The 25892-nt window shown below is 54.9% G+C and overlaps 1 protein-coding gene across 3 annotated transcripts; it reads right to left on the reverse strand.

Annotated features, from left to right (window-relative positions):
* Positions 1-292: 292 nt before the first annotated feature.
* On the reverse strand, positions 293-25853 carry TTC19 (tetratricopeptide repeat domain 19). 3 transcript variants are annotated; one of them, XM_021066288.2, is made up of 10 exons: positions 25654-25853; positions 25447-25583; positions 23293-23403; positions 22660-22698; positions 21886-21942; positions 21515-21576; positions 19128-19222; positions 3877-4031; positions 2673-2835; positions 293-2273 (listed from the first exon to the last, which is right to left on the reverse strand). In XM_021066288.2, the coding sequence occupies exons 1-10, from the start codon at positions 25826-25828 to the stop codon at positions 2140-2142; spliced, it is 1128 nt and encodes a 375-aa protein (XP_020921947.2). In that variant the 5' UTR covers positions 25829-25853; the 3' UTR covers positions 293-2139. The 3 variants fall into 3 exon arrangements, with proteins under 3 accessions (XP_020921947.2, XP_084842574.1, XP_084842573.1); XM_084986448.1 differs by lacking the exons at positions 293-2273; positions 2673-2835; positions 3877-4031 and adding an exon at positions 15284-15421; XM_084986447.1 differs by lacking the exons at positions 293-2273; positions 2673-2835; positions 3877-4031 and adding an exon at positions 17628-18782.
* Positions 25854-25892: the final 39 nt, after the last annotated feature.

Here is a 25892-nt window from a genome sequence, read left to right on the forward strand (position 1 = left end):
GCAGGATGGCGCGGTGTTTAGAAAGGGGGCGAGAGGGTGCTCAGGCTGGCACCTCACAGATGCTCAGGGAGACCCAGGCCTGCCTCTCGAGAAGGCACCTGGCCTGCTGCGGGAGGCCCGCCCATCACCTGGGTGCCCGGTCCCTCCTGTACAGCTGAGAGCACAGGTTCAGTCCTCTGCCCACAAACCCACACCCGTCACCGTGTCCTCAAAGGAAGCTCTGCCTGGAAAGCTGGTACAGCGTTAACAGGTATTTGTACATAGTTTCAATGTGAATGAAAAACTGAAGTTATCTGCTCAGCAGTTTTTGGACTTTAATAATTTATATTGTCAACCGTCCCAAAGAGATGATGCTGGTACCTTCCTATGACTAGTTCTCGAGAACATGTCAGAACAGAGCCCCGCCCCTCACCGCTGCAGCTCCACTTGGGGACCCCAAAGGGGGCGGCGGGTAACCACACGCCCCCCTCCCAACGCGCCTGGGCTCCCTCCACCCCTCCCGCCGGCACAGGAGACAAGGGCCCTGTCGAGGATGAGAAAAGCGGCAGGGCAGCGTTTGCCGGGCACACCTGCGGGGCGGACCGCCCAGGAGGTGGTGGCCTTGGCTCTGCGCGGCTGGGAGACCAAGCACAGCCCTGAGCGGGACAGGGGCCGGGCTGCGTCCGCCGCAGGCCGAGCCCCAGTGCTTGGAAGCCGCAGCCTGACGCGTGACTTTCTCCAGCATCCGGAGCGCTAAGTTAAGGCCTGCCTGCTGACCACGGGAGTATTCTGACGGCCAGTTTCCACCACGCTTATGACTGGAAGATTCAAGGTGCTTGAACTGGGGTAAGCTGGGCGATTCCATCTTAAAATTCTCATGCTCTGATCACGCCAGTGCAACAGGTCACCTTTGAATGCAGGCCAGTCACGAAAGGCTTCCTGTGGCGCGGCCTGGTTTCACAGCAGCCCAGGGGGCGGTCATGACGACAGCCGCCCAGAGAACCCCTCCTCCGGGGCGGGGGGGAGGGCTGGACATTCCTCAGTAAAACTTGGGGTGCCAAAAACCTCACTTTCAGTAACGGCTCTCACGGTGAAAAGGTAAAAACGTTTTCAGTGTGGAAGGTGAGTAGTCGAGTTTTCTTAAATCACCCATCAACGCCCAGTCTGCAGCTCAGACTCGAGGGGGGGGTAAAGGAGCGGACTGGGGAGCCAAGCGGGAGCAGCTGCAGGAAGGTCCCTTCCGTGGGCCACGCAGAGCCGGCTCCCGTGCAGTGCTGGGGTGGCGTCTCAGGTTCATTAGGAGCCCGGCAGCACGCCCCGTTCCTTCCAGGCTCCTGGGCAGGCTGCTGGCGTGACGACAGGGCCCATGTCCTGTGTTGACAGGTGTCACACAGCCCGAGGTGACCCGGTCCCGTCAGGTCACCAGCCAAGTCCACTCCCAGGGCTAGCCTCATCCGTCCCCTGCCTCACACAGGAGGACACGAGCCCCAACTCCCAAAGTCGAGGTCAGCAGTTCTGCCAGGGGACCAGCGGAGCCGCCCTCAGGTAGGGGACGCGATGGCCCTTCCCTGACCTGGGCGCGGAGCAGGCCACAGGCAGCGGGACGCTGTCGCACATGGCCAGAGCCGTCCAAAGCCACACCATTCAGTTTCTTCATGCGGAGTGGGCGCTAGCCTGCCAAGTGCCTGATGCCCACTTTAAAACAGCAAGCTCGGGGGCAAAGCCAAGGTAGTAGCACTTTTCCTCCTTGAGGCGTAAGACCCACGCTGGCTTCACGGGACAGATGACAGGAAAGAGTAACTCACCGTCTGGCATGAGACAGGCGGCTCTGGTCTGCCAGGTACCGACACGTCAGAGAAGGGAGGGCAGCACGCTGATTGACCCAAACCTTCCGGAGGCACTGCCTGCCTGAGGCGCACCCAGCCCGAGGGGGCCGGCCTCCCGGAACCTCGCTCCACCCGGGCAGCGAGGCAGCCCCTCGCACCCGTCCCTCGGAGCGCAACCGGTTGCCGCGGAAAGCACGTGCGGCCGCGTGGACGGCCCGCTCCACCGAGGCTCAGTTGAGGGAGCTTAAGGACAAAGGCTTCGAGCACCCGAGACGGGACGATCGCGGTTCCTAGAGACGCCCCACACCAAGGAGGGGCCCAGAGCGGGCTCCGCTTAGGTCGGAGGGCTCCTTTTCCGCGACAGCTCGGCCAGCTCCTCCCGAATGTGCTGTACGGAGACCTCGTCTCTCTTCCGCTCTGCTCGCTGCAGCGCTTCCTGGTAGACGGCTTTTGCTTGTGCATATTGTTCTAGAACACCAGAGAAAGGGGAGAGTGAGGAAAAGACATGTTTTCAGGGGACTCTGACAGCACGACGGACGGCCCAGGCCGGACCCACTGCTCGGAGGCTGCCCGCGGGACGCCAGGGGCCTCGCTGACGCTGGTTCCCGTAAGAGACCCTGTGTCTGCAAGTCCGAGGCGAGGCCGGAGCAGCCTGGCATGGTGTGCCTGTCGCACGGCCCTCCCCTGTGGCGACAGCCTGCTGAGACCCGAACAAACGAGGGAGCCGGACCCGGGAGTCCGGAGAGCGCTGCCGAAACCGGTCTCCCGCAAAACGTCCTCACGCGGCCGTGTCCCCAGAGGCCGGCGGCGCAGACAGCCACCGGCCACCACCTCCCCCGGCCCGGGGCCCAGCTCCCCGCTGCCCACCTCTGTGCGTGAGGATGGCGGCCAGGTTCCGCAGCAGCACGTGGAGCTCGGGGTGCTCCCCCCGCCTCGCCAGCTCTGCCGCCCTCTGCGCGCACGCGTAGGCCTCGTCAAAGCGGCCCTGCGCGTCCAGGGTGGTGGCCAGGTCACTCAGCAGCACGACGGTCTGGACACAAAAGGAAACACAGCTGCGGCGGCTTTAAGCTGCAGCCAGGCGCTCACCTGGACGCGCGGAGCGTGGCCAAGGGCCCCCAGCCCAGCAGCCGCCCGGGCTGAGTCGTCACCATTCACCCTGAATTCACGCCGAGTGGGACAGATCCAGAGAGGAGCGGACGGGCGAATGTCACCTGTCAACCCGATGATCTAGCGGAGGCAGCAAATGAGAAGGAACAGCACGGAGCAACCGAAGGAGCCGACCCTGCTCCAGTGGGCGTGCAGCCGCTGGAGCCCCTGGCGCCCAGGGCCTTCCTGAGCCAAGACATCGTTCTCCTGGGGACCCTGAGACTCCCCCAGAGGGAGCACGTTATCGCTTTTAGGCGGATTCCTACGGAGCGTCTAAGACTGCGGCCGGGGCGGGGGGCCGAGAGCAGTGGCCCCCGCCCCCGCCCGGCTCTCGGCCCTGGGTCTGCACTCTTGCTGGCCTTCCTTACGTCGCCTCACTTCTCCGAGACGGTCGTGAAGGCGCGTCCCGAGTCCCTCAGCCCTGTAGCTCGCGCTGCCCATCCACCCCCAGCCTTGGGACCTGTTCGGTCCAGGTGAAACTGCCACGTCCCGCGTGGAGGGGACCACGCGCTCACACGGCGACCCACCCCTCACCCTGAGAGCCCGGTAAGGTGGTGGCTGTACACACTGTTCTCACGGGATCAGCACGGAGGCCTCGGCTCCGGGTCGAGGCCCTTAACCGTTTCATGCCGCCCGCGCTCCCCGGGCCTTCGCCTGCGGGGCTCGGGAGCAGGGATCGCCCCGGGCTGAGCTGCGCCCCCAGGCCTGTCCCAAGAGTGCGTTTTCAAGATACGGTGCTGTGCAAACCTATCCTCCCGTGAGAGGTTCTGGGCAGACGCGCCCCCGCTCAGCCGCTCCGAGGCCCCCTCGAGACCGCGGGGGCTGGGGACGGCCGGGCGGGCCCGCCTCCGCTTCCCCGTGTCCCCATCTGCCACCTGATTCGGAAACCTGTCTGGCACGCCCGCGCCCTGTGCTGCGCGCTTACCTGTGGGTGGTGGTCTCCTAGGATCTCCTCGGAAATCCGCACAGCCCTCTCGTACATGCCTTGTGCCCGTGACGGCTGCTCGGAGAAGAGAAGGTAGCGGGCACAGCTGTCTAAGCACATACCCAAGAGGAGGTGGGTATTGGCTTTCTCCTCGGCTAGGAAGCAAACGAGAGCAGGGTAAACGAGCCCAGCAGGAGTCGAGGCTCCCCGCCCTTCCTCCACCAGCCCCACAGCTCCCGCTGGAGATGCGCGCCCAGCCTCCCACGGCGCCGCCAAGGGGACCACTGAGGTGGACTGACCCCTGAATCGGTGCTGGACCCAAATACGGGTGTGTGTGTGGGGGGAGCCGTGCCACACCAAAAAGCAGTTGGTCACCAGCAGGGGAGCCAAAAATTCACCTAAATTCTGACACTACCTCGCAGAAGCCACAGGTTAGGGGCTCAGTCCTGCAAGACTGCACCCCCGGCCCCACCCCCTTCAGACGCCAACTGCGTGTTCAAGCTGTCACCTGTGCTTCTGATCAACTGGCTGAAACCAGAGGTTCCCAGGACCCCTCCCATGGGTCCCATGGGCTTGCTGGAGGCCCAGCGCTGACAAGACCACCAGTGGACAAAGGCCAGACTTGGAGCAGCCAGGAGGGAGGGAGGCACAGGGCGGGGGTGCGAAGGGGCACGGCTGTCCCTGCACTGCCCCGGGGGCTCCCCAGACCCCACCCTCTGGGTCTCATGGAAGCTTCGGCACATGGCACCACTGCTTAAATCGTGGGCCACCCGCCAGTGCTCGACTTCCAGCCCCTCTCTCCCTGGGCACGCAGCTGGCTCCACTGGCACCAGCCCCACCCCAGGTGCTTTCAAGTCGTCATTAGCAAATCCCAAGGGTCTGGGGAGCTCTGAGGCAGGAACGTGGATGAAAACCAGACATATGTTGCTTCCAAAGCACAACACTGCACCACGCAACTAAGTGACGATCCTTCCCTACGTTTGAAGGGAGACTCGGTCCACACATAGGCTAAATGTGCCACCTAAAACCTGGCCCTTGCCCCTGCCTCCGCAAGGACGACGTCACGAGCCACGGCAGCTGCTCGTCTTCAACACCCGGGACAAGCTCGGGGTGGGGGCGGAAGGGAGGCGCTCTGTGCTCCAGGCCTTCAGAGGGAGGTGTTTCCAGATGTCACGGGCCCAACCTGTGCGCCTCGCATCTAGAAAAGCTCTAGTCATTCAAGGAGACATCTGCTCCCTGTGACCAGCAGCAAGCTGCTGCCAACAGGTGTACCTGATGGCACCGCCCCCGTCCCTAAGGTCACAGACAGCAGTGACCTCCCGCCACCTCCACCGCCTAACGGCCTGTCTCCCGGGCTGCGGTCCCCACTTGGCCCCAAATACAACAATTTACAATGCTCACTCACACTGCGCCTTTTTTCCGTTGACACATCACCTTGAGTTTGAAACAAGTAACATTTAGCGGAACCAGGTGATGATAAACTTACGATGAGTTAACAACAGAAAGTTCAGGGCCAAAGAAAAAACGCTAAGGTACGAAACAGCAACACGGAGAGAAAGCGGAGAACAGGCAATCCTGGAATGAGACCGCACAAGCCCAGTTTAAAGACCGGGTAGTCCGGCTTGGGAAGGACAGCGGTAAAGGCCGCAATCACAGACCTGACTGCACAGACTCGGTAAGACACCTGATGCTGTGGGACCGGGGAGCAGATCGGGGCCAGTGACCCGGAGCCAAACCTGCGCAAGATTCGAGAGAGACGGTGCAAAGAGTCACGAGCCAGATCAAAGGGGCTTCCGCCGAGAGCTCAGCTCAAAGTCGGTGTTTGCTTACCGGACTTACTTCTTAGGTTTCCCTCCGATAGTCTTCCGTAATACCCACCACTAGGCGCCCAAGTGAGGGGTCAGACGGGTTGACCAGAAAAGTACCATTCACACCAAGTACCTTTCCCTCCGCAAGGTCGAAGTTTCAGGAAACTTCGGAAGAGCATACACAGGTTCTCAAGAAGACGATGTTATCACCAAAAAACAATATGACCAGTTACTGACGAGACAGAACAATGCAAATGAAAATACCTACTGAGATAATACCAGAAGGTCAAGTGGAAAAAAAACTTCTTCAAGAAGAAATCCCCAATTATTACTCTGGTCTAGTTATACATAAAAGGTGAATGCTCTTAAAATCAACTTAGGGCTAGTTTTAAATAGATCAGGAGTTCCCTTCGTGGCTCAGTGGTTAACAAACCCGACCAGTATCCACAAGGTTGTGGGTTCGATCCCTGGCCTTGCTCAGTGGGTTAAGGATCTGGCATTGCCCTGAGCTATGGTGTAGGTCACAGAGGCGGCTTGGATCCCGCGTTTTTGTGGCTGTGGTGTAGGCCGGTGGCTACAGCTCCAATTAGACCCCTAGCCTGGGAACCTCCATCTTCTGTTAGTGCGGCCCTAAAGAGACAAAAGACAAAAAAAACCAAAAGTATAAGAATAAAGTGACAAGTAATTCTATGAAAATTACTACCCCTTCTATTAGTAATGAAAATTAACTAGAAGACAGAAAAGCTTTTTAGAAAGAATTGAGATAGAATTTTAGCTATTTTTTTTACATTCTAATCATAGTAACATTAAAAATGGAAATATTATTTAATAATATACTTCTCTAAAAATAGGACCAAGAGAAATAAAAAGGCTCCATAATAAAACATTCAGCACACTACCTGTTTTTTTTTTAATTTTTTGGGCCAAACCCGCAGCATATGGAAGTTCCCAGGCTAGGAGGTCTAATCAGAGCTGCAACTGCAACACAGCCACAGCAACACAGAATTCGAGCCACATCTGAAACCTACCCAATAGCTCCTAGCAATGCCGGGTCCTTAAGCCACTAAGAGGGCCCAGGGATCGAACCCATGTCCTCATGGACACTAGTTGAGTTCGTTACCACTGAGCCACAATGGGAACTCCCAGCATACTACCTTTGATAAATAGCAAAAAAAGTTCCTTTTCTAGCTAATAACAAAATATGGTTCCTTGAAATAGTAACATAAAAACAGGAGACGAGAACAAATCAGATAACCTAGTAAGAGCTGAGAAACACACTGGGGTTGCTTCTACAGAACACAGCATTCCTCCAGGTGATTATCTGAATGGGGAGGGGCTTGTTTCTTCAACCTTTTTTGTTTTCTTTTTCGGCTGCCCTCACCACACACGGAGTTCCCGGGCCAGGGATCAAATCCCAGCCGCAGCTGCAGCAACACTGACTGGATCCTTAACCCAATGCACCAGGCTGGGGAACAAATTAGTGCCTCCACAGGAGAAAAAACTGAGCAACCTCAAATCAGTCTATGAAACAAGATGCATTACAGGAATTTTTACTCAAAATACTAGCAAGCTGAATTCTCAAATGCACTAAGGAGAGGACCGACCGAGCAGCACTTCCTCCAGGAAGGCCTCAAATGGCGCAGTGCCCTGAATGTACCAGTGTATCAAGTGAGGCCTGCGTGAGTGCCCAGTAAAAGGAACGGGTGAGACACTGGAACAATCAGATGCACTTTTACAACAGGAATAGGGCTCCTCCATCCACCTCCACTTGAGGAAAACCGAGCACAAGCACGTAGCTGCCCCAACCCCACCAATGATCACCTCGGACCCTTAGCTACCTGGCGCTCACGTTCCAGCAACATCTGGAATTCCGCTAGGCTGAGCCCCGCGTCAGCTGGCCACGCCCCCAGCAGCAGCATGTCGGGACCACTACGGAGCTGGTGGACGGAGCTCTGGGTTCCCGGAACGTGAGCGAGACCCTGAAAACGCTTCTGCTTTGAACATCCGATGAAGTACACCGAGCACCCTCGAACACGCGCAGCTGCAGCTGAGCTCCCGCCACGAGGCCACCGCACGGCCGGCAGCTAGGACGCAGCCGAAGCCCCCAGCGGGCGGCACCTCTGGCTGGCCGTGCGGGGGTGTGGCCCGAGTGTCCGCAATCCCGGATGGTCCCCGAGGCCGCACCTGCAGCCGCAGGGACGTCTGCATCCCAGGCCTGGGCCGCGTGTAGCTGCGCGTCTCCACGCGGACGTCCACGGAGGCTGGAGCCGAGGGCCAGCCGCGGGCCCACTTCTAAGCCCCAGCGAAGGCCCGCAGGTGCGACATCCGCGAAGACGGGGAGGGAGGAGCGGCGGGCCCACGCGTGCTCGGGTGTCAGGCAGGCTCCACCTCCGAGCCTCGCCCGGGCCCCTCCTCAGGGATGCCCGCCTGGCCCGCGTCCTCCCGGCTGCTTCCAGCTGCCTGCCCAACAAGCCCCTGGGGCGGCCCTCCTCCCTAGCGGGCCTCCGCAGCGCCCGTCCCGCGTCACCTGCGGGCACGCCACCAAGTCGGCAGGTGGCGTCCTGCCTCCGTGAGGCCGTGGCCGGACTCTCCTTCCAGCTGATTCTCTACCCAGCAACGCGCCCGGTGCGGACCAGCGTTCCGTTGGGGCTTCCTGCCTGCCTGGCTGAATGATGAGCATATAAAAGACCCCATTAGAAACGGAAAGGTCCTGCAGTAAATATGGAGAGAGATACAAGGAAACGAAATAATCATCAGAGGCCAGTACGGAGACGGCACCCCAGACCGGAGACGGACAGACCAGCAGAACAGACCTGAGCCGACCGCTGTGCGTGGGGCGCGGCGACGTCGTGACCTCCCGCCACGTTACAAAGCAAAGTCCTCATGTGGCTAAGTTTTACTCAAAACGAAAAACAAACTGTAACACTAAAAAAAAAAAATGGCATTCCCGTCACGGCACAGCAGATACGAATCAGACTAGTTGCGGGTTTGATCCCTGGCCTTGCCCAGTGGGTTAAGGCTCTGGCGTTGCCATGAGCTGTGGTGGAGGTTGGCAGGCACAGCTCCGATTCGACCCCTAGCCTGGGAACCTCCACATGCCATGGGTGCGGCCCCATAAAGCAAGGAAAAAAAAATTTTTTTTAAATAAATTCCAGGTAATTTAAAGACTGAATGTAAAAAGGCAACTATTTAGAAGAAACTATCTTTCTGGCCTTAGAAAAGTGAAGGATGTTACTGAGTAAGACACAGGAAAGCACAAACTACAAAGGAAAACAGCATTAGTTGCCATTCCGTTCAATAGAATTAATCATTCTCTCTGTCAAATGCCCTGAAGTGAAAAGACAAGGCCACAGAGAAATAATTTAACCAACACAATGTAAAATGTTCAAATAAATTCACTCCTACAAATCATTAAGAAAAAGACAACCCTTCAAAAAAATAAGCAAAAGGAACACAGAGGCACTTTTCAGGGCGGGAGATGGGAATGGCCAGGGATGCACGAGGAGGCCATGGGGACCTCACGAGTAACCGAGGGGCATGGCTGAGCCCACAGGGACGCCCTCACACCCACCAGGGCATCCGAACCTCAAGTCCAGCAACAACGGAGCCGTGGGGCAGCGAGAACGCTCACACCCCGCTGGTGAGAACCAAAGTGCCAGGAGCACGTCGTCGAGCAGGCTGGGGAGGGCTGGTGGGTCGCGCGTCCTCGCCCAGCGACCCCACCCCCAGGTCCCCAGGGAGTATCCTGCACCCAAGGGTCCCTGTCGCTGCCCCCAGCAGAGCACACAGGAGCTCAGCACAGCTGAGGGCTGCACCCTGGAGCCCAAACCGCCTTTCCCCGCTCAGCCCAGCCCAGGGGATGAATTAGGGCATACTACCCCCCTGGACACGTGTGGCCCCAAGGACAGGCAGCCTGGCACTAAACAACCAAGCAACTGAACTAACAGCAGGCCCGGGGCACGCAAAACGGGATGCTCAGATATCAAAGTGTGTACACGCAACACTTACGATGAGTGAGAAAACTGCAGCAGTGACTTACAGCACGCTGTTCATGCCAAGTTTAAAGACTCGGTGCTGTCGCTGTTTATACAGTGTGATAAGATAGGCCTGAGCAGGCTAAAGCCCAAAACCAAATTCAGGGGTACAGCAGATGAGACGCCCCCCGGCCTGCCCCCCAGATCATCTGAGTCTGAAGCACATGTGTTAGTTTAGTTGCCTGCTTGAAACTCCAGAAGAAAAGCACAGAACTGACTTTTCTAAGTAACTGAGAATTTTCTGAAAAAATTCCCAGAGCACAGACTAAATTTACTCTCTTTTCACATTATAGAGCAGAAAAAAGAGAGTGAGGCCAACACACAGGTGACGAGATTCCTGAAAAAAAGACCACAGCAGCGTAGAACCGTGATGCTCACAGTTCAAGGACAGAAGCGAGGACTGGCCCAGGCCAAATCCAGAGACTAACCCCCTTCACCTTATGCTCAAAACTCCTGACGCGTGCAAAGTAAGGAGGCCGGAGAAAACAGCCTCTCTACAAAAGACGACAAATAAAGCTGGCTTCCCAATTCTCTGCAACAAATCCCACTACAGCTAAAATTCCAGATCACAGAGAAAAAACTAGTAGGGAAAGGCAGAAGAATGTTACATTGCAGCCCACTCATCTTACAGGAGAAGCTGAAAACACTTTTTTTGTCTCAGCCAAATGTCTTGAAGAAGTGTTCAGGCTCCCTTGACAGAACTAAAAACCATACATATATGTACGCGTTCCTTCCAAAATGCAACTAGTGAGAAAAAAGTCCCGCTACGAGGGACCCCAAAACAAAAGAAGTAACAGAAGTGGAAAGCTTTGAATGCACAAAATTAGACCAAATATCACTTTCAATTCTCACTTTAAATAGGGTATTTTGAGGGTTTTTTGGTCTTTTTAGGGCCACACTCACGGCACATGGAGATTCCCAGGCTCGGGGTCGAACTGGAGCTGTAGCCACCAGCCCACACCACAGCCACAGCAATGCAGGATCTGAGCAACAACATCTGTGACCTAAACCACAGTCCCGGCCACGCTGGATCCTTAACCCACTGAGCAAGGCCAGGGATCGAACCGCATCCTCATGGATACCAGTCAGCCTCGGCGGGAACTCCCTGAAAAGGTTTTAAGATTCTCTATCACAAGACAATACTCAGATTACGTTTGAAAATCCAAACCCCAAACACAGCCTTCTACAACAGACATACTGAAAACAAAATGACCCAGGAAGTTTAAGAGTGAGATACAGTCAATGATGCAAAGCTAAAATCTGTGACAGATAACCTCAAACAGGACAACAGAGAATCACTTTCCTGACGAACGGATGATTCGCAATGAAGATCTGTACCAAGGAGTCTAAACAGCAGAGAAATGCATGTAAAGAAAAATCCAAAACAAAAATTTTGCTTAGAACAAGACAAAATCAGCAAGAATGCATAAGACTTGAACACTATAAACCAACCGGACCTGACAGTCAGCTACGATGGATCCTTAACCCACAGTGCCAGGCCGGGGATCAAACCCAGGATGCTCCCAAGATGCTCCTGATGCTGCTGCACCACATCGGGAGCTCCTGAGAAACACTCTTCTCAAACACACAAGCAACATTGCCCAGAATAAACCACGAACTAGGCTATGAAACAAGTCTCAATAAAATTGGAGGACTGAAATCATACAAAGCATATTCTCTGACCGTAGGAGAATGAACTTAAAAATCGGCAACAGAAGGAAATTCACAAATATATGGAAATTCACCAGCACACTCCGAAATATCAAAGGATCGAAGAAGAAATCACAAGAAAAGTTAGAAAATATTTTGAGATACATGAAAATAAAAACACAACATAACACAATTTACAGGCTGCAGCTAACACAAGAGGGAAAGTTATCGTTGTAAATGCCTACACTGAAAAGAAAGATCCTAAATCAACAACCTCATCTTCCACCAAGAAACTATGAAAGAGCAAAAGAAACCCACAGCGAGCAGAAGAGATATGCAAGATGGAAGTGGAAATAAGTGAGGTAGGAAGCTGAAAAAAAATACAGAAAAGAAACGGAAAGTCGGCTCTTTGAAAAAGTCCACGAGATCGGCAAAACCAAGAGAAACTATGAGTAAAACAGTCGGGAAGGTCCTCCCCGAGGGGAGAACACAACGCAGGAGCGGCACCACCTGGGAAGCGAGGCTGAGGACACGTCGCACGGCAGCCACCTCCGCAGTCCCGCAGAAGCTGCTCGCAGTCCCAGAGCCTGGGACCCCCTCCCGACTCTGCTCCGCAGGTTCCACCGCCGCTCTTAGGTCACGGAGGAGGGCACTGAGGCCGGGGAGCGAAGCGGTCCAGTCCCGCTGCAACTCCGAGCGGAAACGCTGGAGCTCAGACCCGGCTCCAGCCGCGGCGTACCCATGACACCAAAAGGGCCGCCAGCATGACTCCCACGTTCCAGAAATGTTTTCATCTATTTAAAACATGAAAATGAGTGAAATTCTCATCTCAAGGAGAGGAACAAGGACTCGACGGGGGGAAAAAATCTCCTCAAGAGGAAATAAATCCCTCAAAGAGAAAACTGGCGAGAACATGACCTTGAATACACGGCAGGCTATGCACGTTATGCTGCAACAGCAAAACTCCTAGGCAAGTTTCTTCCAGGACGACGCGTCTCCCAAGTCCTCTCGCCCACGCATTCACTCCTCCGGCAGATGCTTGGGGAACCTGTGTCCTTGGCACTGTCCTGGGTACTGAAACCAGGTCAAGCCAGTGGAAGAAGCGTGCAGGCAGGGAGTCCGCTGTAAAGGAGACCCGTGCCCCGTGCTTCCAAGGACTCCCTCCTCCCATGGACACCTGAGGCTGCGCTGGAAAACAGAGAAAGCGGGCCAGCCCGTTCCTCACGAGAGTGCCGTCCCGTGACAGCAGCTCGAGAAAGAAACGCTGGACCTCACCTGAGAAAAGGCAAGCCGACGTTCTAGATCCAGCATCAGCACTGAACACCCTCCAGCGGTATATGGTGAACCATCAAGCCGTTACTAGCAAGCCTCGTCTGCACCAGTTAGTCAACAACCGACCTACTCATACAGTTTGGCACCAAATCAGATACGAAACAAAGCTGCCCATCACCGCCGCTACCTAAAGTGCTGGGGTTACAGCCAATCAACTAAACGGACCAAGAGGAAGGGGGAGGACAGGGAAGTCACACTGTCTGAGAGGAAACCCATTCTCACGACGTCCCCAACATCGACACGAACATGAAGATCAACGGAAAGGCCACTCTTTCAGCAGGATGGCCCCTGAGCAGCAAATGCAGAGCAGCTCTCGCACGTCCATGACAAACAACGCCAGGACCACCCGTGTCCCCTCCTGAGGGGACGCAGCAGGCAGAGACGGTGCCCTGGGTGACCTCCTGTCACCACCCTCGCTCTCCTCCCGTGCGCCCCCCACCGGAGCTGGCCGGCCATGGTAAGCCCGCTTCTCCCCCAGGCCGGCATCGGCAAGGCCACGAAACCCCACGGGGCCAGCAGAGGATGAGCCTGGGAGGGACGTGTGCCACCACCTCGCATCTGAGAGGCCGCCTCCTCCTGATGCCCGGGACTCGACAGGCGGGGTGACGAGAGAGCCAGCGCACCGGGAGTGACGGTGAAGAGATGGCAGGACCCTATCCCTCGGGGCTTCAGGGAGCCAGACAGCAACCGCCTCTGCAGCTGCCCCTTCTGCTGAACGGCCAGTCACACGAGACAGGGGTGTCCTCACCGTTTCACTTAATTTAGCGGAAATTTTCTGCTATTTGCAGTCAAAGAACAGATCGCAAACTTTCAGACTGTAACCTCCCAAAACTAATTTACAACTGTAACGCAAATCTAATAATTCAGTCCCAAAGCACTCTGAAGGCCTGACAAAATGATCTAAGATTCACGTGGAAAATATCTAAAATCCATGTGAAAAGCCAGGAGAAACAAAACGGGAAGAAATTCTGCAAAAGGACATGTGAGATCTGTCACATATAACTCAAACGATAACACGTAAGCCAAACAACATGTGCTGTTGAGCCATCAGGTGAATAAATCAGAATGAAAACCCCAAAAGAAACACAAGCAGACGAATCAATACGTTTTAGGTACTTAATGATGACAGATTATTGTCTTTTAAAAAGTAGTTACCAGCTTCACAGCAAAATAGATTGCAGATGTATTAAACAGTGTTAAAACGGTTTAGAAAGAGAGAAAGAGAAAACTACAAGGAAAGAAGAGTGAATACGTATCTGATTTCCAAGTTGACAAACACCTTCCAGGAGCTAAATTCCAGAAGATCAGGGACTTTTTGCCTCACTTGACTCTGATTCAAATCCTAGAACCACATCTAACATTGAATAGCTACTCAAGATTTATCAGAAATTCACAGAAGCAGTGAAAATAAACATAAGTGAACCCAGATCAAATTCCCCCAACCTCACGGTTCCTATTCCGATTCGCCAACCACTGAGCCACAACAGGAACTCCACATGTGCAGTTTGAAAAGAAACACGCAAACACTAAACAGTAACTTCATAAGGAATTCAGGGGTCAAAGTAGAGAAACACAAGTGAATAATGAAGGTTCAGGAGAGCGGCACGTCTGGGGCGGCGAGAAGGGGGCCAGGGCCAGGCAGGCAAAGGGCTTCAAAGGTAGTTAAGTTCTTCTCATTATTCTTGACATCATGTTAGCTTCCCGTTGCTATTAAATTAACAACTCTACACTCTACACACACAAATAAAGGAAAAGTCAACAGGATCAAAGTACCAATAAATGACCAACCTTTCGGCTTATCAAAGAAACGCTCACGTATCAAAGCCTATCACGACCTGACAGAGGTCACAGACATCGGTGAGCCTGGGGAGAAGGGGCGCACGCCTGTCACGATAATAAAGACGACTGCCTGTCCCTTTGGGAGCACCTACTAAGTATCGGGCACTGCACCACGTCTTCTGCGCCTGACTTGGTATATGACCTCGGTCAACCCTTCGAACAGCCCCACGAGAGAGCGTTACGCGCAATCCCGCGCTGAGGACCAAACACATCTGACAAGTCACACACAGCAAATACAGTCACCGAATCAGAAAATGTACACCAACACCGTCCTTCCTAAGGCGCTTCTGCAAAATTCACCAACCACCTTGAAACGTGCTGGCCTGCAACTGCAGCCTTAAGACTCCGTCCTGAGAAACCGCTCTGAACACGACCTCATGTCCAGTAACGGAGGCGGGACTGTGCCTCTGGCTGGACCACATCCGTGCAAACTCCCCCCCAAACACACAAATCAAAGTGTATGCGTGAAAACGACGGAAAGCAGCAAGGAAGGGAAGAGAAGAATCAGGAGATGACAGAGAACTGTGGGACAGGAGCAGCAGAGAGGAGGGGTGACGGAGCCCCTGGGAGGCGGACGGAGAATGACGACCACGGCCCATGAGCCGCAGTCTGCACACCGGAGCCCGGGCAGGACCAGGAACGCAGGAGGCGAGCCCCGCGGTTCAGAGTATTTGCCGCATACACAAAAAAAGGGGGACAAAAAACCTAGGCAGCCACTGGCTGCAGGTCAAGGAGGAGACAGCTTCCAGGCATGCTGCGTGGCCTGGGAGCTGACATGTTATGTCATAGTCACGTGATGCAGACACGCCTCGAAACCGTGGCAGACCTCCGCTTCTAAGTCAGCAGGTTCCAGAATCAATCAAGACGTAATTTTACACGTTCCTGAGAGAGAGAAAGGAAAGTATCGGCAGAGATAGCTAAGAGTTGAAAATGACTCTAGGAACACGCTGGGCAAAAAAAAATGCTTTTTAAAAGCAAGTCATGATACTGGCTTTTTATAAGACAGAGGTAATACTAGAGAGAAGTTTTTAAAGAAAAATTAAAATCTGGTGCGAAAAACGGTACGCTGTTTAGAAAAACACAAATCAAACATAAGCCCCGTAAATCTGCCACCCAGAGGTAACTGTCTACGCCTCAGCAACCCTCAGCCCTGCTCTGTGCCTGCACTTAACCTCGCATTCCCGAAGATTTGGCTCCTCCCAACGCGTGTTTTCACTTAACTTTTTAGGGGCATTTCCCCGTAATAACATAAATGTCCACATCGTGAGGTTCCAAGTGCACACCCTAGTCCACGCTTTATGTGATCTGAAGTCACACGCTCTTGGGATGGAGCTAGTCATGCCAATAAAAAGCCGATGAATCTGATAATGGACTCGCCTTGTTCAAAACGGAGAGGGTGGAGTTCCCGTCGTGGCACAACAGAAACGCATCCGACCAGGAACCATGAGGTTGCGGGTTCTATCCCTGACCTCGCTCAGTGGGTGAAGGATCCGGCGTTGCCATGAGCTGTGCTGTAGGGCGCAGACACGGCTCGGAGCCTGCGTTGCTGTGGCTGTGGTGTAGGCCAGGCAGCTACAGCTCCGATTCGACCCCTAGCCTGGGAACCTCCATGTGCAGCCCTAAAAAGACAAAAAGTCAAAGACAAAACAAAACAAAACAAAAACTGAGAGAATGTATTTCTTTACAAAAACGATTAATAATAATGTAACACATTTTCTTTACTGAACAACTAGTAGAATGTAAAAATGTTGATAATAGAAATTACTGGAGTTCCCGTCGTGGCGCAGTGGTTAACGAATCTGACTAGGAACCATGAGGTTGCGGGTTCGGTCCCTGCCCTTACTCAGTGGGTTAATGATCCGGCGTTGCCGTGAGCTGTGGTGTAGGTTGCAGACGAGGCTCGGATCCCACGTTGCTGTGGCTCTGGCGTAGGCCTGTGGCTACAGCTCCGATTAGACCCCTAGCCTGGGAGCCTCCATATGCCGCGGAAGCGGCCCAAGAGATAGCAACAACAACAACAACAACGACAAAAGACAAAAAAAAAAAAGACAAAAAAAAAAAAAAAAAAAGAAATTACTTTGCTCTGACAAGCATTCCCCAGGTCTGGGGAAAAAAGTGCTCTCATACTATTACTACTAAATCTTTTAAAAACGCGGTTACAAAGTAGTATATACAGTGTGACCCCTAATTTGCTTCCTAAAATGCACAGAGCGTATGTGAAAAACAAGCCTAGAAAGATGGACACCAAAAAATGAACACGAGGGCTGAGCATGACTCCGAGGGACCTTTCTTCCCCGTTACCGATGTTCGAGGCTTTTCCTGAACGCCCCGGGTTCCTTTTGGAGGCAGAAAAGACGGCTCCACGTGAGAGGCGACTCTGAAGAGACTGCACAGGAGGCGGAGCCCGGCTGCGGGCAGCTCCAAGGCAGCAGCGCCGGCGCCCCCATCTCGTGCCCGTCCCCCGCCCGCAGCGGCGTCGGCGGGGTCTCGCCCCCGCCCCGCCCGTGTCCGAGGATTCAGCAGAGGATGGACCCAACCCACGACGTCCCGCCTCTCTGACGGGAGGCGAGACGCTAGAACTCGGGAACGCAAAGACACTTTCAGAGGCCACGCGACGCAAGCACCCCACACTCGCACCTTCCAAGGCGCCGCCCTGGAGAAGGGAGAGGCTCGGAGGACATGCAGGCAGACGGACGACGCGCAGCCTGGGACAGCCGGCCGGGCAGGGGGGCTGGAGGCGGCCGGGCAGAGCGGGAGCAGCAGCCTCAAGGCCCGGGGACAGCGGTGGGGAAGGGCCCGGCGGGGAAGGGGGGGAGGAGGCGCAACCGGGCCGCTGAGGGCAGATCGGGCTCCCGCCCCGGGCTCCTGGCCAAAGCGCTGGGCGAAGGGAGGTGCCAAAAGATGGGGCAGCCTGGTGGGAAACAAGCTGGTGAGGGCAAAACCCCGGGGGAGGAGCAGACACCACTCGGCATAAAATGAGCCACAAGGGCGCACTGCACAGCAGGGCACAGAGCCAGTATTTTGTAGTAACTACAAATGGGGTATAACCTTTAAAAACTGCCACTGACTCTATCTGCACACCTGTAACTTATGTATGACGATATGTCAACTATACTTTAATTAAAGAAAAAAAACACGTTAAGGGCGGCCCCGTCGAGGCTCAGCGGTAACCATCCCACCAGGATCCATGAGGATGCAGGTTCGTTCCATCCTGGCCTCGCTCGGTCCGTTAAGGATCCGGCGCCGCCATGACCTGTGGTGTAGGTCGCAGATGCGGCTCCGATTGACTCCTAGCCTGGGAACCTCCATGTGCCACAGGCGCAGCCCTACAAGGTAAAACACAATACAATACGATACATGAACTCAGGAAAAAAAGAGAGCGCCCCACCGCAGCCACATTACACACGAGATGGGCACTGAGCACTGAGGTCAAGACAGTGGCCAGAGCACCTCAGCCGGGCTCACTCGGGGCTGGAGAGGAAAACCCATTTAAAGAGGGCACAGGACCACACGGCATCTCCCAGGGTGTGAGACTTCAGAGGGGGCTAAGGGGGGAGCAACGGACCCGTGCCCCAGAGGCCCAGCGAAGGGTGTACCCACCAGGAGAGGCTGCCCTGGGTAAGCAGGTAACGGCTGAGGACGGGTGACCCTGAGAAAGGGGGCGTCCGCCGAGTGACGGGGGACCCGAGTCACGTGCAGGGGCGACCTGGAAGACCGCTGAGCACAGACTCCCTGCAGGCGCGAGCACTGCTGGGACAGGAGGGCCGTGGGGCCCAGCGTCTGCGAGCTCTCGGCTCAGAGCCAGGAGGAGATCAGAGCTACCGAATGAGGATCCAGCCTGCAAGTTCCCGGTGCTTCAGACCCCACTAAGACACCCAAACGGCTAAGAGCAGGAGCCTCCGCTCATCCACCACTCCGTTCCCAGAGGGACCACATGCCCTTCCCTCCACCGTGAGGACGGCCCGACAAACAGGAGCCCCACTTCCTCCCGCGTCCTGGCGGGTCTCTGGGACCAAAAGGCGCTTAACTAGCACGGTGACTGACGGCTGAACCAAGAGGCAAGAGAAGACCCCCCGCAATCCCACCGCTGGGCACATATCCAGATGAAACTCGAACTCAAGACACAGGTACTGCGATGTTCCCAGCAGCACGATTTACAAGAGCCCAGACGTGAACGCGCGCATCCGCAGGACGGATAAACAGGGCCTGCTGCAGCACAGGAAACCGGAACGGAACCGCTGTGCTGCCAGGAGAGACAACGCAACACTGTGCACGAAAGAAGAGGAAAAAAACCCTTCCCTTTCTGCTCCCCAGTTTTCCAAAATCGTATATAATGAAAGTCAACAGTTTTATTACGAGCATGGCACCATGGGTTAAAGAGAACAACAGCGGTCAGGTCGTGTAACGAACACACCTGACTCCAAACCCTGGGACCGTGAACAGACCTCAGGCAACTTCATTTCTAAAACACATGACACCCGCCCCCCCCAACTCAGATCTCTCCCTTCCTTTCCTGCGGCCGAAGAGTGAGAGCCCCCCCCACCCCCGTGCAGAAAGGCACCTGTCCAAAAACGCCAGGCTTCCCTACCTGACAAAATGTCTTCTGCTAGCTCCTTTTCTCTTTCAATTTTTTCCTCCAGAGTCGAAATGCAGAATTCATAGCCAGCAAGAGCCAATTCCTGCCTGTAAGGCAAAAATCACCCATGTCGGCTCACCTTTCACACACAGGGTGCGAGCAGGAGCAAGAGTAAGACGAGGAGAGGCGAGCAGCGGGAGGTCGGCCTCATGGGTCTCGAAGGGGTCAATCTACCACTCATCAAAGTCAATGGCAGGGAGTCCCTGTCAGGTCACAGTGGTGAACGAACCCAGCCAGGAGCCATGAGGTTGCAGGTTCGATCCCCGGCCTCGCTCAGCGGGTGAAGGACCTGGCGTGGCCATGAGCTGTGGCGTAGGCCAGCAGCTACAGCGCCAATTAGACCCCTAGCCTGGGAACCTCCATATGCTGCAGGTGCGGCCCTAAAAGACAAAAAGAAAAGTTAATGGTAGCTTAAGACATAACAACCCAGGAATGCTGCCATGGTTTCAATAACTGACAGGACCTCCCCCTAACTCAGTTCCAAGGGAGGCAGCTTCCCCATGGCGATATGCTGAGCCCTGCTGGGAGGGAGGCCGGGACCCACGGGGGTGATGGCCCCACAGTAAGGATCCCACATGCTGAGCTCACGTGCTTTCTGGGGGGTGGGAGTCAGCACTGTACTTCTCCCAAGCCAAGGGCCTTTGCTGAAATCTTATTTTTTTTTTTTTTTTAGGGCTGCACCTTTGGCATATAGAGGTTCCCAGGCTAGGAGTCAAATCAGAGCTACAGCTGCCGGCTTACGCCACAGCCACAGCCACACAGGATTTGAGCCGCATCTCCGACCTACACCACAGGTCACAGCAACACCGGATCCTTAACCCACTGATGGGGCCAGGGATCGAATCCGCATCCTCATGGATACTAGTCAGATTCGTTTCCACAGAGACGGGAACCCCCGAAAGCTTCTTTTACAGAAATGGAGCCCCCGGCTGCGGCACCAGAAAGCGCTGAGCCCAACTCCAGGGACCCTCAGCCAACTGGAGAGGAGCCCCAAGCGGGAGGCAGACGGACTCTGGACAGAACAAGCGTCACCTGCTGGTTTCCACAGAGAAGCACAGAAACACGACAGAGATTCCGTACCCATCCAGACCATCAGACCTTGGCACAGCCAAGCTCACCTCCCCTCCGGTCCTGCCCGCTCTGCCCCATGACCCCACCATCCTACTCTGTTCACGGAGGAACAAAAGCGTCCCCCGACCCACACCTTGGCAGGAGGGACCCTCTCCACCCAGGACCTGCAAACAGGACGTTCTGGGTCACAGCAACACCTCTGCAGCACCAGGCTGTGTCACTCCAAACCTCTGGTTCCCAACTCCACAGCATCTGGAAACCTAGGGGAAGCCAGGCTGACTTAGGTCTTCCCTTGAATTCACCCCAAATCAGACCTCTCTGGAGGAGTTCTCTGCTCACAGCCTAGTGCTTATTCTCTGAACCTAGAGAATGCAGGACACCGGCCTCTCTCATCAGTCTTCCTGATCCTTGGCACACATCCAAACTGTTCCCAAAGTCTTCTCAGTGTAGCTGGCAGACTTTTTCTTCTTTAAAGAACCTGGACTCACCCATCACTTTCAAGGGAGCACCAATTTCCTACCCTATTACGCAAAGGTCTCTCCCCCACTCCCAGGTACCGTAAGAACTGCCCACCGAGCTAGCCACCAAGACACAGAGACTCTCATCATTTAACCTGAAACCTAACTGGAGTTCCCGTCGTGGCACAGTGGAAATGAATCCAACTAGGAACCATGAGGTTGAAGGTTTGATTCCTGGCCTCGCTCAGTGGGTTAAGGATCTGGCATTGCTGTGAGCTATGGTGTAGGTTGCAGACGAGGCTTCGATCTGGCGTTGCTGTGGCTTTGGCGTAGGCCAGGAGCTGTAGCTCCGATTGGACCCCTAGCCTGGGAACCTCCGTATGCCATGGGTGAAACCCTAAAAAGACAAGAAAGACAAAGAAATAAAATTTTAAAAAATACCTTGATACCTAACCTCCCGGACTGCTGACAACCCAGCCGCTTCAACATTGCTCCCTCCTCTCCTAGGAAGAGCTAAACTGAAGCTCAGCTACCACTTCCCTTCCTGGTTCAGGCAGGAGCAGGAAACCTGGCTGGAGCTGTCCCAGTGCAGGCAGAGGTGTGAGGGCGGCATGCCCCACTCAGCAGAGCAAAACCAGAAACAACTCAAGATTTCAAAGATGATGGATATGCAACACCAAGAGGGTGACGCCCCGTTTCCTGCGGCGCCAGAGGACCAGGAAACAAGTGAAGAGCGTGCAACATCCCAGGGTCGAAGCTTTTGGCCCTTTAGTCCCCGGAGGCTTGCGCCTGGATGCTGACTACACTTACCTATTCTGAGCGGCATAAATACTGGCCAGCTTCAGAGAGATTTCAATTATTGCATTGTCTTCCTGTTGGGAAAAGAAAAATGAAGGGAATTCATGACAAGCAAAATTTCCATTTCCTCACGGAGTTTCTCAGATCAATTTCTAGAATGAATGTGACCTGAAAGCCATGGTCCTTATCCTTCTGGCAAAATCGGGCAGCGGTGAATTCCTCAGGTACTACGCTTTTACAGGCACAAAAGCCTGGCAATTTTTATAACGGCCTTGGGGGGAAAGAAAGCCCGAAGCACATGTGGGGTCCGCGTGGAGTTTTCAGGAAGCAAGACTGTTGTGAAAACGGCTTCGGCTCGGACCCAATCCTACACAACATCCTACCTGCTGCAGGCCCCCTCCAAGCAGGTAACTCATTGTGGCTTTAAAAAGTTTTTCTGCCTAAAAACACAAGAAGAAGGCTTTTAGTTGGCCCCCCATCTGTATGACCCTGGACTCTAAGCAGCAGCCTGAGGCACCACTCCTAGAACATCGCAACACACGTCACACTCACAACACACAGAGAAAAGCACCCCGTGGTGGGAAAACCGACGACGTACCAGGACCCCGCATCCCCTGGGCCCCTTAAAAACTACTCTGCAAGTGAGTAGAAACCAACTTCGGACATTAACTTCTCATCCAGACCCACCACGGCAGAGACTGCAAACAATTCCCTAATACCCACTCGCTGTGTTTTTAGTCAGCGTCCCCTCAATTTTTAAGAGGTGAAGCCTCCAAACTTGTACCAGTTAGGTGGGGTCCTACAATGAGCTGCAGCCAAGAGAGGCACATGCGTGAAGGGAACAACTTCCAAGTCCTTCTCTCCAAGGAAGCTGCTTGGCCCCCAGCCCCTGCTCCCTCCTGCAGGCTGGAGGGAGCCTCCTCTTCCAGGCGGATGCGGACAAAGCTCAGAGGGGATCACTGCGCCTCTGGCCACTTTGTGCAGCAGAGGTACCTGTCCCGCCACCTCTGGACGAACGAACGTGTCGGAGGGAAACACACTCCCCTTTGATTTGAGTCTACGTCGGGGTCTCTTTGTTACGGCGGCCTGGTGTGCACCCTTCCTAACACCAGGCGAGTCCTTCACGTACTCACAGCATTACCGAGTGATTTACTTACATTTTCAAGCTGCCCCCGTATAAATGCTACATTGGCCATCTGAAAGAAACCACAAGCTGTTTTCAGTTTAGACCACTGTGTTCCGACCTACTTCAAATCCCTTAAGCTACAGACCCCTCCCACCTGCCTTCACCCTCTAACGAAAAAAACCGTCCAGACAAAAACGTGTCCTCATCTGCGAGAAGCAAAGCAGAGCAATGACGTGAGAGCAAATACGTGCACAGCCCCGACGATAACAGGCGCAATCGAGATGCACTCCTCACTTGAGAAAGCAACACTGATGATGCTTCTTTTGGTTCCAGGATTGAGCTTTTGTTTTTGGTTTTTTTGGCCATGCCCACGGCATGTGGAAATTCCTGGGCCAGGGACTGAACCTGAGCCACAGCAGCAATCCAAGCCGCTGCAGTGACAACGCCGGATCCTTAACTCACTAGGCTACCAGGGAACTCCCGAGTCTTATAAGTGAAACCCCAAGGGTTATTAAAAGAGGAAACCAAAAGGAAGCTTAGTAAAAACAAAAACCAGAGAGCTTTAGGACATCCTGCTGGTCAAGAATATGAATTAGGACAGCAAACAACCCTTCTGCTGCTCCACCCTCCACTGTCAGTGGCTCCAGCTGGTTAGAAGAGTTACCAAATCGTAAGTGTAAGTGATGGCCTTCTTGTTATCACTCTTAAAAGCAAGACGAAGGGCGTCGTGCAAAATTAGCTCCGCCTCTTCTAGCTCATCTTTCATGATGCACAACTGCAAAGAGAAAACAAAGAAAATAATGTAAAATGACATACCAAGCGAGCAAGTGCAGGTGCTGCCAGACAGAAGTGGGCACAGCTGAATACACAGAAGGAAGCTACTCATTCATCCCGTGTTCCCTTAATTCCTCCTGGGCTCCAGACCCTCGCCAATAACGGTGACTGGGAGGCCAGCCTCCACCGCCACTCTGCGTGGCCATATGACAAAACTGCAGCCCGTAGATGCAGACTGCAGGAATGTAAGCAAATTCTTTTTTTTTTTTTTTTTTTTGTCTTTTGTCTTTTTGTTGTTGTTGTTGTTGTTGCTATTTCTTGGGCCGCTCCCACAGCATATGGAGGTTCCCAGGCTAAGGGTCGAATCGGAGCTGTAGCCACCGGCCTACGCCAGAGCCACAGCAACGCGGGATCCGAGCCTCGTCTGCAACCTACACCACAGCTCACGGCAACACCGGATCGTTAACCCACTGAGCAAGGGCAGGGACCGAACCCGCAACCTCATGGCTCCTAGTCGGATTCGTTAACCACTGCGCCACGACGGGAACTCCTGTAAGCAAATTCTTATCATATCTTATAAGGAAGCTGCTGGCCCTCCGTCCTCTTTCTCTCTTCCTGAAAGCTGGACGTGACCCTGTAGGACCACTAAGCTTCATTACAACTTGTGACAAAAGCTACAAAGAAAAGCAACAGAAAAGAACATGGAGAGGTTTCCTCGAAATGGGAGTCAGAGAAGCCTTCCAAGGAAGTGGCAGTTAAACTGGCATAAGAAGAAAGAGACAGCATCCAGCAAATAAGGGACTGTGGGGAAAACGACCCAAACACAGAGAAGCACACAAAGGCCCCCCCCCCCCCCCCCCCCGCTAAAGTAAACGGCTAGGAGGAAAGGAAACATGTGAAAGGAGCGCGATGAGCCAGAGGATTACTGCCAAACACGGAGGCAGTGTGGGGTGGCTCACGAAAGGCCCCACAGGCCACAGCAAGGAGTTTGATTCTGCCCTAAATGCACAGGAGAGGCGTCCCAAGTTTTGGGGGAAGGAAGGGATATGATCTGATTCACATAAAAACAACAAATAAAAAAAAAAGAGGGAGTTCCCCTTGGGGCTCAGCAGGTTAAGAACCCAACTAGTATCCACCAGGGTGAGGGTTCGATCCCTGGCCTTGCTCGGTGGGTTCAGGATCTGGTGTTGCTGTGAGGTGCATTGTAGGACACAGATGCAGTTCAGTTCTGGTGTTGTCATGACTGTAGTAAAAGACCGGCAGCTGCAGCTCCGGTTCGACCCCTAGCCTGGGAACCTCCACATGCTGCCGGTATGGTCCTAAAAAATAAAATAAAATTGAAAAATATAAAAAAAAATTAAAGGAAAAAAACCCACTCTGGCTGCTGCCTGGAGAATGGATGGCAAGGAGGCAGTAGGAGGGAGCAGGCTGCGGCTGTGCGGCTAGGGTGACAGCAGAAGAGAGACACAGAAGGGGACAGGTTTGCCGAATAGTTTGGATTTGATGGCAACATCCTCTAAGGACTTGTGGCTGGACTCTGTACGGGGAGTGATGGTTAGGTATGCCAGGTTCTAAGAATGACTACGAACACGGGGGGATGGCCGTAAAGAGGAGATGGAGAAGCAAGATGTCGGGGAGGCCCTTAAGATCAAAGGTTAGCTTTTGGCAGGTGAAGCCGGCGGCACCCCGCAGCCTGGGAGCGCAAGTGTGCATGACGTCGGCCCCGAGGCGGCGGTCAACCAGCCCAAGGGAAGCGGTGCGGAAACCCGGGAGAGGATGCCAGAGAGGACTGTCTGGGAATAAGAGAACTAAATCGCGCATAACCCACACCGAGGCGCATTCTCCTCCCTGCCCGCCCTTCCAGCTCCCAAACGTCCCGCTAACTCCGTCTGGATAGACAGCTCCGCCCGCGCTGCACCAGCACCTGCACCTGTGGCCCGGCGCCCCGAGCCGGCTGCGGCGTCTGACAGGCACCCCCAGGACGGGGGGCCTCCCGCCTCCTCACCCGCCCCGGTGACCGGGGGCCCCGCCGCCGCCGCCTCACCTTGGCTCGCTTCAGCAGCTGGATGATCTCGGCCTCCGCCTCGGCCGCCGCGTCCTCGGCCGCTGCTTCGCCCTCGCCCCGCCGCTCTCGCTCTCGCTCCCGCTCCGCCGCGGCGGGCCTCGAGGACCAGGCGAGCGCTGCGGGAAGGGGCTCTGAAGTCACCGCGCCCGGCCCGCGCCCGGCCCCCGCCCGGCCCACGCCCCTCACCTGCCAACAGCGGCAGCAGCCCCGGACCCCGGCCGCGCGGCACCCCTAGGCGCGGCGGCACGTCCACCCGACCCCGCACCGGCCCCGGCGGCAGGCGCGCCGGGCGACCCCCGCGCTGCCGCCCAGCCGCCCGCAGGAGGCCGCGCGCCAGGCCCACGCCCAGGAGCCGGTACATGGCTGCGCCGCGTCCTCTGCGCACTGCGGCCCAGGCCCCGGAAGTCCCGCCCCCGCGTCGAGCG

This window comes from Sus scrofa, chromosome 12 (assembly GCF_054392235.1).
Source record: "Sus scrofa isolate SSC_HxYL_T2T_F1_AM1 chromosome 12, Sscrofa_HxYL_maternal_Yorkshire_Landrace_v2.0, whole genome shotgun sequence".
NCBI classification, from domain to species: Eukaryota; Metazoa; Chordata; class Mammalia; order Artiodactyla; family Suidae; genus Sus; species Sus scrofa.